This window comes from Macaca fascicularis, chromosome 1 (assembly GCF_037993035.2).
Source record: "Macaca fascicularis isolate 582-1 chromosome 1, T2T-MFA8v1.1".
Taxonomy (NCBI): domain Eukaryota; kingdom Metazoa; phylum Chordata; class Mammalia; order Primates; family Cercopithecidae; genus Macaca; species Macaca fascicularis.
In genome coordinates this window covers 141,473,770-141,492,492 of record NC_088375.1, presented here as the reverse complement: position 1 = coordinate 141,492,492, position 18,723 = coordinate 141,473,770, and the positions used below count along the sequence as shown (strand labels likewise).

Genomic DNA, 18,723 nt, shown 5'->3' with positions numbered 1-18,723 from the left:
TTTTTTAATCAAAATAAACTGTATACAAGATTTTCTGGGAAAAAAGTTCCATCTTATTTTTATTCCTTTGAGGTTATTTACTCTAATTATCTCGACTTATTTTATTGAAATAATTTGTTAATTAGGTTTTTATTTTTATTTATTTATTTATTTATTTCTGAGAAGGAGTCTAGCACTGTCGCCCCGGCTGGAGTGCGGTGGCGCAATCTTGGCTCACTGCAACCTCTGCCTCCTTCACGGGTTCAAGTGATTCTCCTACCTCAGCCTCCTGCGTAGCTGGGATTATAGGCGCCTGCCACCACACCTAGCTAGTTTTTTGTATTTTTAGTACAGACAAGGTTTCACCATGTTGGGCCAGGCTGGTCTCGAACTCCTGACCTCATGATTCGCCCGCCTCGGCCTCCCAAAGTGTTGGGATTACAGGCCTGAGCCACTGCACCCAGCTAATTTGTTAATTACGTAATGCTTAAACAGCCACTGCAGTCACGAAGATAAATAGGGTAGGTAAATACTCAGAAAACAGATGCTGCAGTTTAAAATTCACATCAGGACTTTCAGTTTAAGATGGCAGACTAAAGATACATGTTTGCTACTTACAGCTTGCAAAAACACATTCAAATAAGGAAGGCAAAAGAAGCAATAAACCTCTAATAGCTGAAAGAAAGAAAAGTAGGAAATTCACCAGTGGATAAAAGATCCAACACATTTCTAGTTTCAAAAAGCAAATGGAATTGTGTTGATGGATGAGGCAGGCAGAGAAAGCCACAGCCCAGAATACTCTACCAGGCAACCTAAAAGGAGCTGGAAGCCAAACTGCTTCTTGGAATGCTAGAGGGAATCTAGAGCACCAATCTGTCAGTTGGAACACCTGATGGCTCTGGGCTCTGAGCCAACAGGTAGAAGGGAGGGCAGGAGTGAGAAGTGAGGTTGAAGACGGTGGGAATAATTGAAGATCTGTACCTGGAACTGCACTGGTTGGCACCCCCAACCACCTCCCCCACCCCACAGAGATCACGGGAAGCCTAGCATTAACCCTCACTCGAAAAACCAGATAGCTGAAAGAACAAACAAGCTGCAGAAAGCCAAGGCTTCTAGTGTGGGTACGTACAGCCCAACAAGAGTAAAGTACTCCGCTGGCACGAGGGACCACAGAGCCCAGCAAAGTGTCAACCTAGAGCAAACAGGCCAGCCAAGGCATCCCATCCTACATACAGGGCTCAGTCAGGCATCTATTCTGGTGATAGGTCTAATGGGAAAACAGACTAATTTTAAAACAGCAGAGGAAATCCACACCAGTTACCTAGTCCTTCTTTCTAAAATATGAACAGACAACCAGCAATCACCAAGCACATGAGAAAGTCCAGCAGCATGAAAAATAAGAGCTAAGATAAATATATAGAAGATAAAATCTCTGAAAGGAATGAAGACAATTACAGGGTATAAGAAAACATTAAAAAATAAAACTGTTATAATCAAAACACTGAAGAGGATGGTGCATCCACATAAACTATGAATAGTTTGTAAAAAGAAAATCAACAAATGATCTGGAAAATAAAATTGAGAAACTCAACAATGAGAGTACATGAATAAAAGATAAAAATAATAGAGAAGCTAGAAAAGACATAAAGAACCAATCCAGTAGGTCCACCATTTGACTAGGAAGAGCTCTAGAAGGAAGAAACAGAGGAAAAAGAAGGGAGAAACTATTCAACAAATAATAGAATTTCCCAGAGTTGAGAAAGGACCCAAGTCTTAAGATTTAAAGGGCTCGGTGAGTACCCATACAACTGGTAAAAGACCCCTATTTATATATTTTCTCTGGAAATTTCAAAATAAAAAGTATAAAACAGAGATCCTGAACAGGAAAAACAGGTCACCCACAAAGGATTGATAATCAAACTAGCTTCTTGTCAGCAACAGGGCATATCAGAAGTCAAAGCAGGTGCATCTTCAAATTTTCTAAGAAAATTATGTTTGGCCCAGAATTCTACACCCAGCCCAGCCACAAATAAGTACTAGGATACAATAAAGGCAGTTTTTGTTTTGTTTTGTTTTTCTGAGACACGGTCTTACTCTGTCACCCAGGCTGGAGTACAGTGGTACGATCTTGGCTTACTGCAGTTTCCACCTCCTGGGTTCACAGCATTCTTCCACCTCAGCCTCCCGAGTAGCTGGGAGCACAGCTAATTTTTGTAGTAGGATCACTTGAACCCAGGAGTTTGAGCCCAGCCTGGGCAACATGGCAAAACCCCACAGGCTGGCTCAAACTCCTGGGCTCAAGTGATCCTCCTGCTTTGCGCTCCTAAAGTGCTGGGATTACAGGCGTGAGCCACTATGCCTGGTCAAAGACAGTTTTAGACATGAAAGCACTCAAAAAGTTTACTTCCCACACATCCTTGCCAAAGAAGAAGATGGCACAAATTAGGACAGGGAAAGACTTAGGGTCCTGAGAACAGCGACACCAACCAATGAGAAGAATGGAGGGAAATCCTAGGAAGCCAGTTGTGTAGTAGGCCTAGAAAAGCATCCAGTCACCCTGGGAACGCAAGCATGGAGGAGGGAGGTTTCTGGTTAAGAAGAAAAAAAAGAAGAAGGAGGATTCCACCACAGAATATGAAATATAAGTGAGAGTACAGAAAAAATAAGGCTATGATAAAGGAAGATTGTGCCAGAAAAAGAAGGCAATTAGAAACTCCGGGCAAAATTTTTTTAAAAAGGAAGGAAAAAAAGACAAATAGCATTAAAAAGCTACATTTCAAACAGGAAACAAGCTTATATGTACCCTGATTACAAGGAACTGATAGAGTGTGAGAAAAGAGTATACAGTTGCTATTAATGTTGAAGTCTTGAGAGCCCAGGGTCATTACCCTGGCCCTAGCAAGAAGAAAAAGTAGTCCTAACATAGAGTTGGCTCTGCACTAAATAATATTTATAGAATCATATTTTAGGGGGTACTAAAATTAGAAATGTCTTTCATCTTAGGCAAGAACTAACTTTGATATATTTGGTCTCAAGACATAAATTTCAGAATCCTAAGAGAAAGACTGGCCAAAAGTATCTCACTCCTCTTCTATTTTCTATAAACGCAGAATCAAATGATACCTAGTTCCTTCGTGCAATTAACTCCCTGACGGTGAGAGTCATTTTTATTATTTGAATGGTCTAGAACTCCAGAACAAGCTCAATTCACTTGGATTTGGGGGGGAGCAGATGACAGAAAAGTCCACTTTCTGCAGCTAAGTATAACCAGGTAATTATTGCAAAAGACAAATACTGCATATTGACTGCTCGGGGAGAAACTGTGGCCAATGGATGGTGATTTCAAATCATAATTCTGTTACTTCATTAGGGATCCCAAAGGCTAGGTTTTAAATTATTATTTTTTAATAGAAACATCAAAAAGCAAGCAAGCATGATTTCTAAATACAAGGGACTTTTTAATAGGGAATTTACAAACATCACATGTTTTTTCCCTATTGGCAGAAATATGGTCTAGCTTCTGGGAAGGGACAAATCCTTGTAGTAATGCGCTAAAAAACAAGGGGCAATTGTTGAGGTCTGTGAATTCTACTTGCTTCCTATAATAAAAGGAAAATAACTATAAGCTGCAGACAATGGGTTTCAAGTTTATAAGGGAGATTTTCCTTTATGGAAGAACTAACAAGTCATAATAATATAATATTATTTATAGTTTTCATATTTAAGATTCAACTTGTATGGAGACTTGGCTGTATAACAGGAAAAAATATAAATGTTATCAACTTTGGCAGTGTAAAATAAAATTAGCTGACAGAAAGTGAGAAGTAGAAGAGAGGAAAAAACAGGTAGAAAAAGGAGCACATGTTCTCATGTCCCTTCTAAAAAAGGGGAGAGTCAAGAAAGACTGTCAAAAGTGGATGAAATAAGAAACAGTTGTTATTTCTGAGGTTACCAAGTTAAGCAACAGAATAAGTTAAATTAAAATTACAACTATCAAACACTGGAGAGGGATAATGATGTGAGAAAACTAAATATTCATTTTTTAACACCAAGTTAGCGATTATTAACTAAATTTGATAAATCAAAAAACAGAGGAGAGCTGGGTCCGATGGCTCATGCTTGTAGTCCCAGTACTTTGGGAGGCTGAGGCAGGCAGATTGCTTGAGCTCAGGAGTTTGAGATCAGCCTGGGCAACATGGTGAAACCCTGCCTCTACAAAAAAATACAAAAATTGGTCAAGCCTGGTGGCACTTGTCTGTGGTCCCAACTACTTGGGAGGCTGAGGTGGGAGGATCTCCCAAGCCAGCAATGTTGAGGCTGTAGTAAGCTGAGACTGCGCCACTGCACTCCAGCCTGGGGTGACAGAGTTAGACCCTGTCTCAAAAAAAAAAAAAAAACAAAACACGTCTATTATATAGAGCATAATGATCTCATGATGATCTCCAAATTTTTTTGATAGTACAATCCTTTCAGGAAAATAGTAATAAGCACAAATCCCCAATATAATTATATTTAGTTATTTGTAATCTATGTAAAACTATGACTATACTCATCTATTATATGTATATTGTAACTTACACAAAAATAAAAGTTCTAAGTATGTAAGAATAATTTTGAATGCATTTTTCAAGGTAGGGAAATACTTACAATAATACATCAAAATACAGAAAATCATCAGTTATTCTTACATAAAAATAAACATTTTAAGATATTTTTTAAAAGCATACAAGCTGGGCAAATGATCTGAACAGACATTTCTCAAAAGAAGACATACAAATGGTCAAAACAAGGATAAGAAAAAATGCTCAAAGTCACTAATCATCAGGGAAATGCAAATCAAAACTACAATGAGCTATCATCTCACCCCAGTTAGAACAGCTATTACCAAAAAGACAAAAAGTAACAAATAGTGGCAAAGATGCAGAGAAAAGGGAACTCTTACATACAGTTGGTGGTAATGTAAATTAGTACAGCCATTATGGAAGAGTATGGAGGTTCTTAAAAAAAACTACAAATAGAATTACCATATAATGCAGCAATCCCACTACTGGATATTTATCCAAAGGTAAGGAAATCAGTATGGAGAGACAGCTGTACTTCCATGTTTACTGCAGCACGATTCACAATAGCCAAGATAGGGAATCAATCAAAGTAATGGAATACTATTCAGCCACAGAAAACAATGAAATCCTGTCTTTCACAGCAATATGGATGAGCCTGTAGAAGAGTATGTTAAGTGAAACAAGCCAGGCACAGGAAAATAAATACCACAAGTTTTCACTCATATGTGGAAACTAAAAACATTGATCTCATAGAAATAGAAAGTAGAAGAGTGGTTACCAGAGGTAGAAAAAGGTACAGGGGAGAGAGGAAGAGCTAAAGATTGGTTAACAGATACAAAAGTACAGCTAGATAGGAGGAATAAGTTCTAGTATTCTACAGCACTGTAGGGTGACTCCAGTTAATAATAATTTATTGTATATTTTCAAATAGCTAGGAGAGGATTTTGTACGTTCCCAGTTTAAAGAAATGATAAAAGTTTAAGGGGATAGACATGCTAATTATCCTGATTTGATCATTATACTTACATGGAGACTTGGTTGTATAATAGGAAAAAATATAAATGTTATCAACTTTGGCAGTATAAAAGTAAAAGTGTAGCTGACAGAAAGTGGGAGGGATATTCCAAGGCAGAGAGGAAAGGTAGGGTAGACACGTTGACACATGAGAGAGCATGTTGTCTGGGAAACTGGAAGTTTTTCAGGATTGCTAGAGCAAACGGTACATGAGGTGGTGGTGGCAGGAATGGAACAGGTATTGAAATATCACATTGTACCCCATAAATATGTACAATTATGTGTCAACTAAAAATAATGTTTAAAAATTTTTAAAAAGGTAATTACTTTTTTTCTTTAAAAAATAGAGACAGGGGTCTCATTATGTTGCCCAGGCTGGTCTCGAACTCTTGGGCTCAAGTGATCCTCTTGCCTCAGCCTCCCAAAGTGCTGGGATTACAGGCATGAGCCACCACACCCAGCTAAAAGGTAGTTAACTTCATATTCATATATATATATTTTTTCCCCCCCTGAGGTGGAGTTTCACTCTTGTTGCCCAGGCTGGAGTACAACTACACAATCTTGGCTCACTGCAACTTCCACCTCCCGGGTTCAAGCGATTCTCCTTCCTCAGCCTCACAAGTAGCTGGGATTACAGACGCCCACCACCACGCCTGGCTAATTTTTTGTATTTTTAGTAGAGACGGAGTTTCACCATATTGGCCTGGCTGGTCTCGAACTCCTGACCTCAGGTGATCCACCCACTTAGGCCTCTCAAAGTGCTGGGATTAGCTAACTTTGTTTTTTAAAAACAGCATACAAATAAAGAACCAACGATTTGACATTCTTCTTACCCACTTCTCTACCCTCCCACTCCCACCCCCAAAATTAGAACTTCACCTTCTTCCAGGAAGTATATTCAAGGAACTGAAAACACTTAATAAAGGTAATATACTTTCCAAAAAAAGTGTACAATAAATAAAATTTCAAATAATTCCCTTTCTTTTCTTTTCTTTTTTTTGAGACGGAGTCTCGCTCTGTCATCCAGGCGGGAGTGCAATGGTGTGACCTCAGCTCACTGAAACCTCCGTCTCCCGGGTTCAAGCAATTCTCCTGCCTTAGCCTTCGAGTAGCTGGGATTACGGGCATCCATCACTACGCCCAGCTAATTTTTTTGTATTTTAAGTAGAGACGGGGTTTCACCATGTTGGCCAGGCTGGTCTCGAACTTCTGACCTCAGATGATCTACCCACCTCGGCCTCCCAAAATGCTGGAATTACAAGTGTGAGCCACCGTGCCCGGCAATAATTTCTTTCAGTACTCAAATTAAGCATCTTATGCACCTCCCAGGATGTGTACAGTTTTCTTTAGACATACAGCTATAGAAGTCAGAGGCACAGTAACCAGAAAATCCAAAAATATAAATGGTTAAAGAGAGGCTACCTTTAGGGAATAAAGCTAGGGGTAGGATAAGCTGGAAGGAGAAACAAAGTTTGTATCATAAGCTCATCTATACTATTTGACTTGCTGTGTACACGTTCTTTCAGATAAGGAATTAGTTTAATCAGTTCTATAAAACTCTGTCTCTTTACAAGCATGTATGCTGATTCATTTCATTCAACAAATATTTTTTCAACATCCGCTCTGCCCTAGCCACAAAAGACAGAGAGAAAACTGACATTTTAGCTCTCAAAGAGATCACAGTTTGGGATGGAAGAAGGATATGGAAACCACTGACAACATTTCAGTCTTGTAAGTGATTAAGAGAAGAGCGTGCCAGGTATCATACACTCGCAGTTTGGGTCACACAAGAGGTACACTAACACTGTGGAGTATTAAGGAGGGATTGCTGAAAGGTCACTTCCTCTTCAAGTTGAGACTTAAAGGACAAGTAAAAAAAAAAAAAAAAGACAATAAACCAGATGAATGGGTATGGAGAACAAACGGGGAAAGGACATTCTAAGGCAAAGAGGAAAGGTGGGGTAGACATGTTGACACATGAGAGCATGTTGTCTGGGAAACTGGAAGCTGGTGGCAGTGGCAGGAATGGAACAACAATATAGGAAGGGGCAAGAAATGAAGAGTGGTGCTCAGAACTCTGCATAGTCTCCTAAAGGCAATGGGAAGCCACTGAGGGATTTCACCAGCAGGAAGGGAGACCTGAACAAATTACTTTGGAAGCAATGTGGAGGACAGATCTGAAAGGGGCAGACTGGGCTATTACAATGGGCCTAATTAGACAAAAGGAGGATGTGAATTACAGTAACAGCAGAAGAATGAAGATGAGATGATGCATTCAAAAGGTATTTGGGAGGCGGGAGGATAGCTTGCTTGAGCCTGGGACGACGCTGCAGTGAGCCACTGCACTCCAGTCTAGGAAACAGAGGGAAACCCTGTCTCAAACAAACAAACAAAAAAGAATAGTGTTTATGGTAAAAACAAGTATTTCCAAATGTAATTGTTAGCAGCTATTTTCATTTTCCTTCCTTTAATAAATATCCAAAACTCCTTTCACCGTTATTGCCAGAAGGATTAATACAATCATAGCTCTCTTATAAAAATCTCTTCATTGGTACCATCTTTAAACCTAATATTAATACAAAAGGCACAAAATATTTTAAGAAATATTTACTTTTTTTACTATTAGAATTCAATTATATCTTCCTGTGGAGGCAGAATTCTATAGATATCCACCAACATTTCCACCCTCTGGTTATTTCAAATACTAATCTAAGTACTGCTGTGAAGGAGGGACTTTGCAAGTGGAACTAAGGTTACTAATCAGATGACTTTAATATAGAGATTATCCTGGATTATCTGAGTGGATCCAACGTAATCATACGAGCTCTTAAAAGCAGAAGAGGAAGGCAGAGGAGTTAGTGAGATGAGGCAGAAGAGGGAGGCAGAGAGATGTGAAACAAAGGACTCCACCCCTAGTTGCTGGCTTTGAAGATGGAGAAAGGGAACCACGAACCATGAAATGCAGGTGGCCTCTAGAGGCTGAGAACAATCCCAAGCCAGCAGCCAGCAAGCAAATGGAGACTCAGTCCTGCAACCACATGTAACTGAATTCTGACAACTGTAAAAAATTTGGAAGCCGAATCATTCCCAAAACTCTAGAAAGAAACTTAGCCCTGGTGACACTGATTTCAACCTTGTGAAACTTGGAGCAGAGAAACAGCTGAGTCACACTATGCCCTGACTTCTAAGTTAACAAAACTGTGAGATCAGGGTACAAACAAATGGGCGTTGTTTTAGGCTATTAAATTTGTGGTAATTTGTTACAGGAGCACTGCAAAACTAATATTCTTTCTTTAATCACTGACTTAAAATACTCTGTCAAATCTCATTTTTCTATTAAGAGATGTAACTTTGAACAGAGTTCATACATTTCCAGTCATACCCAATTACTATAAAATCCAGTCTAATTTATTTTTCCCAAACATGTTTTGAAGATGTTTAAACCTACAGAAAATTTCGAAGACTAATACAATGAATACTCTTATACCCTATACCTACCTATATTTATCAACTGCTAACATTGTTCTAATTTATTTGCCTTTTCACCCTTCCTAAATGTACATAAATACTCCCCCGCCCCCCACCTTCTCCTTCTCTGTATCAGGCATTCTAAACTGTAGATGATTTTGCCCCCCAGAGGACAACTTATCATCAGGAAAATGAAATTAAAACTACAATGAAATACCAACTCACACCCATGAGAATGGCCACTCTTTAAAAAAAAAAAAAAAAAAACAGAAATGTCTGGAGACATATCTGATAGTCACTACTGGGGGAATGCTACTGACATCTAACAGGTAGAGCCCACAGATGCTGCTAAACATCCTGCAACACAAAGTCCCACACAATTATCCAGCCCAAAATATCATTAATGCTGAGATTAAGAAACCCTGCTTTCTGCATATGTGTATACAAACATTTTTTCCTGAACTATTTTTTATTTATTCCTGAACTATAATTTTCCTGAACTATACTGAAATATTTCCTGAACTATTACTGTAACTGTAAGTTACAGACGTTATGATACTTTTTACCCTAAAGGCTTTAGTTTTGGCTGGGTGTGGTGGCTCACGCCTGTAATGCCAGGACTTTGGGAGGCCAAGGTGGGCCGATTGCTTGAGCCCAGGAGTTCGAGATCAGCCTGGGCAACACGGTGAAACCTGGTCTCTACAAAAAACACAAAAACTAGCCAGGTGTGGTGGCGCATGCCTGTGGTCCCAGCTATTTGGGAGGCTGAGGTGGGAGATCGCTTGAGCCCGGAAGGCTAGGTTGCAGTGAACCATGATGACGCCACTGCACTCTAGCCTGGGCAACAGATTAAGACCTTGCCTGAAAAAAAACTACAGTTTATATTTTCTAAAAACCAGAACACTATCTCATACAGCACAATTTAACATTGATACAATACTACTATCCAATATACAGTCCATTTTCAAATGTCCCTATAATCTAAAAAAAATCCTTTATGGCTTTTTAAAAAAAATGCAGGATCCAAAGAAGGGTACATAGGATGGCAGCCTGATCAACATTTTAGATTTAAAATAAATAAGGAGTCCCAATTTTCAAGCAATGGGGGACAGGGAGTAAAACTTGTGGCATTAGCTCTAAGATCTAATAGTCTATGACTCTGATACCATGCTACATCTGAAATGGATGTACTAATTCAGAAGCTTGTTAATACATTAAAAATCTCTCTTGGGAGAATATCTTCAAACATGTTTACCCTGTACTTAAGAAAGGTGAACTCTGTTCTCAATAACACATAACCCTGTTGAATAAAAATATCAATCTGAAACAACAAATCAAGAAGGAACTTTCTCCAAAGAAGACACACAAATGGCCAATAAGCATATGAAAAGATGTTCAACACCACTAATCATCAGGAAAGTGAATAAAAACTACAATGAGGTATCAACTCACACCCGTGAGAATGGTCATTCTTAAAAAAAAATAGAAAATAAGTGCTGACAGGGATGTGGAAAAATTGAAACCCTTGGGCATTGTTGGTGGGAACGTAAAGGGTAAAACCACTTTGGAAAACAGTATGAAGGTTCCTAAAAAAATTAAAAATAGAATGACCAGGTGATCCAACAATCCCACTTCTGGATATACAGAAAAATTGAAAGCAAGATCTCAAAGAGATATTTGCACTCCCATGTTCATTGTAGTACAATTCACAATAGCCAGGAGGTAGAAGCAACCTAAATGTTCATTGACTGATGAATGGATAAAGGAAATGTGGAATATACATACAATGGAATACTATTCACCTTTAAAAAAGAAGGAAATCCTGTCATACTCTACATGGGTGGCATCATGTTAAGTGAAATAAGGCAGTCACAAAAGACAAATGCTGTGTGATTCCACTTTTATGAAGTATAAAGCAGTCTAATGGAAACAGAAAGCAGAATGTGGTCACCAAGGGCCAGGGGCAGGAGGAAATGAGGAGTCGTTCAATGGGTAGAGTTTCGACTTTGCAGGATGAAGAAGTTCTAGAGATCTGCTGCACAGAATTCAAGACCAGTCTGGGCAATGCAGTGGGACCACTGTCTCTTAAAAAAAAAAAATTAAATTATCTGGACTTGGTGGGATGTGCCTGTAGCTACTCAGGAGGCTGAGGCAGTAGGATCACTTGAGTATGGGAGGTAGAGGCTGCAGTGAGCCATGACTGTCACCCAGACTGCACTCAGCCTGGGTGACAGAGGGAGATCCTATATCAAGAAGAGAAAAGAAAAGAAGAAAAGGGGGAAAAAAAAGAAAAGGAGGGAGGCTATTTATGTGTCAGGACGACGAGTATATGGGAAATCTCTCTGCATTCCTCTCAATTTTGCTGTGAACTTAAAATGGTTCTAAAACATTTAAAGTCTTTAACTTAAAAACAAAATCTGAGGCACTGAGAAGACTACAATGAAGAAACACTTTTACTGTATGGTCCACTCTGAAAGAAATGTGGTAAGGATGCAATCTCCCTGAGAATTCACCATTTCTTTGAGCTTCTAACAAAGGTTCAAAAGCAACTAATGGTAATATCAAATGGCTCTCTGTACACATACCAGTCTCAGAAAGCTAATCATAGTTCTGGAGATTAAGTTTCAGGCAAAGGCAAAAGCTAATCTCTGAACAGCAGGTCTAATAAAGTTAATGAGAACTATACAAACTACAGATCTTCTCCCTCTATTGTCTTTGGAGGATAGGGAACAACCATAGGCTCTAATTATCCTTAGATTTAAAATAATCCCGGAGACTGAAAATGGGCAAAAAGCCATATTAGTCTTACTACAGTATTTGGCGACATTACTACTATTACCAGTTAATCTGTATCAGTAACCCTGTCTGGCACTAAATCTCACAAAATATCCACATTAACTCATAAGGAACCAAACCATCCACAGAAGTCATGTTTGAAAAATTGTACTAATATGAGCCAAAGTGCCAGGTATCAGAAATGTTAAACAAGTGCCAACACCCTAGTTAGAACATGCCTACTACCTATTCACTCATGACAACCCTACTGAACACATACTGAAATTGCTAGGGCAGTCATTTTCAAGAGGATACTTCAAAAACTTTAAGCCCTTTACAAGCAAAAGGGCTTGAAAACCTTCAAAGGACCCAAGTATATGGGACTTCAAATTTCCATTAGAACTATACCAACTTTTCATATGCAACAGAACACATAGGCAGAATGATTGGAATGGAAAATGTGTATAATCTAAGTACAGAGAATTATGCTGAATTGTCTTAACTTTCATTCTTTCAGGACTTAACAATAGTGAGAAGGAAGAAGGTATTTTAAACCAAAACCAACAAATTACAGGGTTGCTGTGTTATCAGCTTCACTCAGACTACGAGTAAACCCTAAACAAAGTAGATCCTAGTTTGTAGAAAACACACTGTTAAAAACAGACAAATGCAGGTGTCATTCTGGGTTATCACACCCAAGCAGGCCACAAGTAGTATGCACTATAATGGCACATGGAAGAAAAATACTTCTAAAAATGGTTTCAACAGTTAATACACCCACAGTTTCTGATCTCAGAGGCAGGATTCTACTCTGTTCAATGTGCTGCATCATTTAGCCAGTCCAGGAAGTGTTATTTCCCAAGTAATGTTTCAACAAAATATCTAGAAAACACGGAACTGTAAATTAGCTTGCTTGCTCTGGGCAAGATGCCTTGCCATGAGAAGCTTGTTGCTCAGGTAAATGTCTGTTGGCTCTTCCAGGCAGGTCACAAGTCCTCCTAGCCCACAGAGAGGCTAGGCTGCACAGACTAACAGTGTGCCTGCCCGGCTCCCCTGGAGGAAGTGCTCCCTACACCAAAAAGCTGGCCTTGGTGGAATCTGCAGCAAAAGGCAGAGAGAAGAAGGACCACTTTCATGAGATAAACTCGGTTCATTTATTTTCCTTTTTTAACAGTTTTATGGAGATATACTAATAATTCACATATCCTACAATTTATTCATTTAAAGTATAAAGTTCAGTAGGTTTAGTATATTCACAGACTTGGGCAACCATCACCACTATCAATTTTAGAACATTTCTGTCCCACCTCGTATTCATCAGTAGTTACTCCCCATTTCCCCCCAGGCAACCATTTATCTATTTTTTTGTCTTTATATAGATTTGCCCATTCTGGACATCTTATATGAATGAAATAATATGTGATCTTTTGTGACTGGTTTCATATATTTAAGGTTTTTAAGGTTCATCCATGTTACAGTGTGTATGAGAACTTCATTTCACTTTATTGCTGAATAATATTCTGTTGTACACATACACCACACAAGTTCTTTTGTTCACAGGCAGTAGAATCTCCTTTGCTATATAAGCAAAGCTATAAACAGTGATAAGGTGTCTGCATTAGCTCATGAATGTCTATTATGGCTGAAACTATATCATTAATTGCATAATGCTACAGTTTTCCAAAAGCATTATGAAGTGCCACTGGATTAATAAAAATACTGAGAATGAAGTTCCTTTACAAGTAAGCTGACTGCTTGGAAGTTTTCTCCTGTACACTGCAGAAAAAAGGGAACTTACAGCTCCTAAGGCCTGAACACCTCAGGACATAACTGGTCTTTGACCCCATCCAGTTAAAGATAAACAGCAAAACTGCCAGTATACAAAGCTGGTCTCTGCAACCTTTCTCTCCTCTTCCTGGCCCTCCATCTCTTTCCTCTATCTGTGAAATAAATCCAACTTCTTCCTGTCCTCTTACCCTTCCCTACCCCCAAACAGAACAAGATCTCTCATACCTGCTGAATAGTTATACCCTCACTCTAAATTAAAATAATACATTCATTCATAGGAAAAGTTACTTAAACCAGACATCTGTATTCTAAGACATTCTTCCAAAACATGAAATGAAACTAGTTTCCCTCATAAGAAGAATTTCTAGCATAAACGAGCTGATAAGAGGAGGGTTTTTTGTTTTGCTTTTTGCAGACAGACCCATTGAAATCACAGTAAACCCACTCCATGGCAAATCAGATTTAGTCAGTAATCTCAGGTTCATGCATATCTACAAGGGGGTGGGAAAAAATAAATTGTTGTTAACTTTGTTAGGCATGATAATGGTATTATGATTACATCTAAAAATACCCTTATCTACTAGAAATGCATACTGAGGTACTTAGATGAAATGATGTGATGCCTGAGGTTTACTTTAAAATACTTTGGTTCAGCCAGGCATGGTGGCTTATGCCTGTAATCCCATCACTTTGGGAGGTCAAGGCAGGAAGACTGCTTGGGGCCAGGAGTTCGAGACTAGCCTGGGCAACACGGCGAAACCCTGTGTCTACAAAAAGTACAAAAATTAGATGGGCATGGTGGTGTGTGCCTGTAGTCCCAGCTTCTCAGGAGGCTGAGGCGAAAGGATTATCTGAGCCTGGTAAGTCGAGGCTGCAGTGAGCCCAGATGGCGCCACTGCACTCCAGCCTGGGCAACAGAAGACCTGTCTCTAAATAAATAAATAAATAAATAAATAAATAAATAAATAACAGTTGGAAGAGGGTTTTGGGCAAGGTGAAATGAAATAAAATATTGATGAGGGTGGCTGATAGGCATATGACAGTTCATTATTCTTTTCTGTTTTCTTAATGTATAAAAATATCCATAGTAAAACACTTTTTGTTGTTGTTGTTGTTGTTTTTGAGACGGAGTCTCGCTCTGTCGCCCAGGCTGGAGTGCAGTGGCGCGATCTCCGCTCACCACAAGCTCCGCCTCCCGGGTTCACGCCATTCTCCTGCCTCAGCCTCCCGAGTAGCTGGGACTACACGCGCCCACCACCACGCCCGGCTAATTTTTTGTATTTTCAGTAGAGACGGGGTTTCACCATGTTAGTCAGGATGGTCTTGATCTCCTGACCTCGTGATCCGCCGCGCCTCGGCCTCACAGAGTGTGGGGATTACAGGCGTGAGCCACTGCGCACGGCCTGTTGTTTGTTTTTTGTTTTTTTTTGTTGTTGTTTGTTTTTAAGAGGCACGGTCTCACTCTGTTGCCCAGGCTGGAGTGCAGTGGCGTGATCTCTGCTCACTGCAATCTCCGCCCCGGGGCTCCAGTCATACTCCCACTTCAGCCTCCCGGAGTAGCTGGCACCACAGGCCCCCTCCATCCCACCCAACTTTTTTTTTTCTTTTTCTTTTTCTTTTCTTTTCTTTCTTTCTTTTTTTTTTTTTTTTTTTGGTATTTTTAGTAGAGACGGGGTTTCACAATGTTGCCCAGGCTGGTCTCAAACTCCTGAGCTCAAGGAATCAGCCCGCCTTGGCCTCCTAAGTGCCGGGATTACAGGCGTGAGCCACTGTGCCTGGCGGGTAAGAGTTTTTTTTTTTTTTTGACTCACATAAAAGACTACAAAGAGGTACCTGGCCTGGGTTGAATTCTAGACAGGGTTCTGAGAGTGTTACTCAAGGGCACAATTACTATTGGTGATGCTTGCTACAAAGACTCAGTTTTATTCGTACACGCTTAATATCATGGGTTGTCAAATCATTCTTCCAATTTGCAGTACATCACTCGTTTCAGGGTAATGACTTAATACAATTTTCAAACAAAAATGTAAGATTTACTTGCCCAATGATGGTTATCTTCTCAACTTTTTTCATAATTTATAAAAGCACCAGCTGACCCTAAATCATCTACCAATATCTTTAGGCCTTTTAATGCAAGCGGTAAAGGAATACTGTCCTCTGAATGCAGCGTTGGCTAACACTGCTGACCCACGCAAGGCATTGATTTGTAGTTGTTTTTCCATCGGAGTGATGGATTTGCGCTCAGCTACTCGCGGTGTCTACTAGGTCCCCCTGGTGACCAAACAGTACACTTAGGCAGTAGTAGGGTTCCAAGGCACAGACTGGCAGCGGAACAGAGGGTGGAACGGGAAATCATGAAAAATTAACACGTGAACAGTACACACGACATGACTGAGAATCACGTTTGCATTGCTGGGGTATTTTGGATCCAAAGACGAGCAACTAGCCCCTTTCCTTTAAAAAGCAAACACCCATCCGCCTGGTTCAGGCTTATCGATCTCCACCTCCCATTTAAATCTTGGGTGTGATGGAAAGACCCAACCAAGGGGCTCGGCACGAGGCACACGCTGCTTTTTGGTGTCTGGTGAAACACTGGTGTGACAAATTGTCATAATTTTCTAAGATATGGAGGAATGCTACACCACCTTTCCTACCACCGACTTAAGACCCAAGACACGGAGTCAAGAGCAGCCGACCTGCGGGGGCCTACGGGGGAGGGGGGAAAGCCCCGAAAACACCAGGGAGAAGGCGGCCCGTCGAGCTCCGCCTGGAGGGGCGCAGGGCTGCGGACAGCGCCCGGAGCGCGGGTCGTACTCAGGTCACGTCTCGGGGCTCTCAGGGTGAAAGGGCGAACCCGGGCGGGACGACCCGGGCCCTGGAGCCCGCCTGGCCGCGGCGCGGTAGGCGCGAGGGCCGCGGTGGGGGGCGTCGGCAGCGCAGCCGAGGGGGCTGGGGAGGGCGCGCCGCCAGGTGCCTGACGGCAGGGGGCAGCGGGGTTCGGGCGGGCGCAGACCCAGGGAGGGAGGAAGGGAGCGGGGGCGAGTCCCGCGCTGCGCGGCAGGGCGCACGGCCGGGTGCTCCCGCAGCGGGTGGCTGGGCGGCCGCCGGCCTACCTGGAGGTAATAGGGTTTCCTTAGCCAGGCCCCCGGACAGAGACTCCTCGCCATGGTAATCACACATCGCCCCGCCGCGCTGCAGTCAGAGGCGGACCCGAGCGCTGGCGGCCGGGCTCCCCGCCTCCCCGCGCCTCCCCCAGCCTCCCCGCCCCCTGCCCGGCCGGGCCCGCCCACTCCTCCGCCCCCGCCGCGGCGCGCGCCGAGCTCCCCTCGGCTCGGCGGCAGTAAGGGCGGCTAGCGACCGGAGGCCCGGCCTCCTGCTCTGTTCGCCCGGCCGCCGCGGCTGTCAGAGAGGCTCGTGCCGACTCCGCCATAAAGGGGAGTCGCACCTCGCCTCCGCCGACACAAATCGACTGCGCCTGGAGCTTAAAGGGGAGGCGCGTGGAGGCGGGAGGGGGCGCCGCGGGAGCGGGGGTGTTGCACGCTCTGTGCGGATTGGGTCGTGGGCCTTGCTGGCTGATGCTGCGACCCCTGGACCGCGCTGGCTTCGCAGTCTGCTCTGGCTTCCGGCTCCCCGCGCTGCGCCTCGCTGCGCGTCCCGCCACCCGCCCCGGCAGCACCGACGCTCCCCATGGACTCTGCTTCTGGAGTCAGTACGTGTCTGGACGGGTTTTTTCGAAATTCAGGGGAAGCTTGGGGCTCCTTCCCTGGGGACTGGCTCATCCTCCCTCGCTCTTGGTGGCGGTCGAGGGAAGGGGGCGTCTGCAGCAGCTGGAGACGCAGACCGGGGCATCCCCCCAGGACTGGGCTCAGCGTCGAACGCGGACAGGGCGCCCCGCTGCTTAAGTCGGTGCCCCGCTACCACTCTCCAGTTAGCCTCGAATGGCCTACAACTTTTTTTAAAAATATACTTTTAAAAAATTCCGACTTTTTTGTTTATATTGTTTTTAAGACAGCTTCAGAGTTTTCCTGGCCCCACCCAGAAACACTGATTTCAAAAGAAAACAAAAACAAAAACACCGAATTAAATACAGTCCTGAAGGCAGGGAGCCTGGGACGTGGCCTGCTACTCGGTTAAGGCTACATAACACTGGGTGTGGTGTCTTTCTTTTGACAATGAGTTCCAAATAAGGGAAAAAAGAGCCACCCTACTGGGAGAACAGCTGTTGATCCTAGTGACTTGTAATGGAAGAAGCTTTTTTTTTTTTTTTTTTTTTTTTTTTTTTTGGCTGCTTTTTACCCCACCTACCACCTTTAAACGTGATGCTAACAAAGTTTAGGTGGCCCGTTAGAGTTCATTCGGGCCAGTTTCTCTGAGAAGCGGTTTCCCCAGAAGCAAACCATTACTCCTTCTCACTTGGTTTTTACATAAGCCTTGTTCAGGTGCCTTGTTCCTGAAGAGATACCTTCATGTCTGCCCCTTCCCTCAACCCACACACAGACACAGGTTTTAAACCTCGGTGATTTTGGTTGTGGTGGTGGTTCTTTCTGTTTTTGAGAGGGGTCTTACCATGTTGACTAGGCTGGACTCACACTCCTGGGCTGAAGCCATCCTTCCGTGTAGCTGGAACTACAGCTACTTGGTCTTATTTTATTGCTTGCAGACAAACCAATTTTTCATTGATTTTGTTTGGGTTAAGAGATGGTAATTTCAGAATAAGATAAGGGTGAATCCTAATGGTTTCATGCATTCATTTAATAAAGATTTATGAGTACCCAGGCACTATTCAAGTTGTTTGGGTTACATAAACAAAACAGACAAAAATCCTTGCTCTGGTGGATATGAGAGAGAGGGGCAATAAATAAAAATGTAATCAATAAAATCAAATAGAATAAGAATGCTAATAAAGGTTATGGGGAAAACAAGGGAAATGGAGAAGACTACAAGTAGAGGAAGTTTGAGGCAAAAAAGGAGTTCAGTTTTCGACAAGTTACATTTTAAGGTATCTATTAGAAATTGAAGTGGAGATCTTGATTAGGCAGTTGTATGTGTGAATGAGTCTAGGATTAAGGAGCGTGGTCCAAGCTAGAGGTATATGAGAGATATCAGCATTTAGATGGCGTTTAAAGCCATGAGACTG

The 18,723-nt window shown here is 42.0% G+C and overlaps 1 protein-coding gene across 2 annotated transcripts in view; it reads right to left on the bottom strand.

The window, feature by feature from the left end:
- Window positions 1-16,786, bottom strand: part of DIPK1A (divergent protein kinase domain 1A) — a 119,928-nt gene extending 103,142 nt beyond the window's left edge. For both annotated transcript variants that reach the window (XM_005542713.5, XM_015452525.4), the window contains exon 1: window positions 16,700-16,786. In XM_005542713.5, the coding sequence (XP_005542770.1) occupies window positions 16,700-16,753 (54 nt within the window). In that variant the 5' untranslated portion in view covers window positions 16,754-16,786. The remainder of the gene's footprint in view (window positions 1-16,699) is intronic.
- Window positions 16,787-18,723: the final 1,937 nt, after the last annotated feature.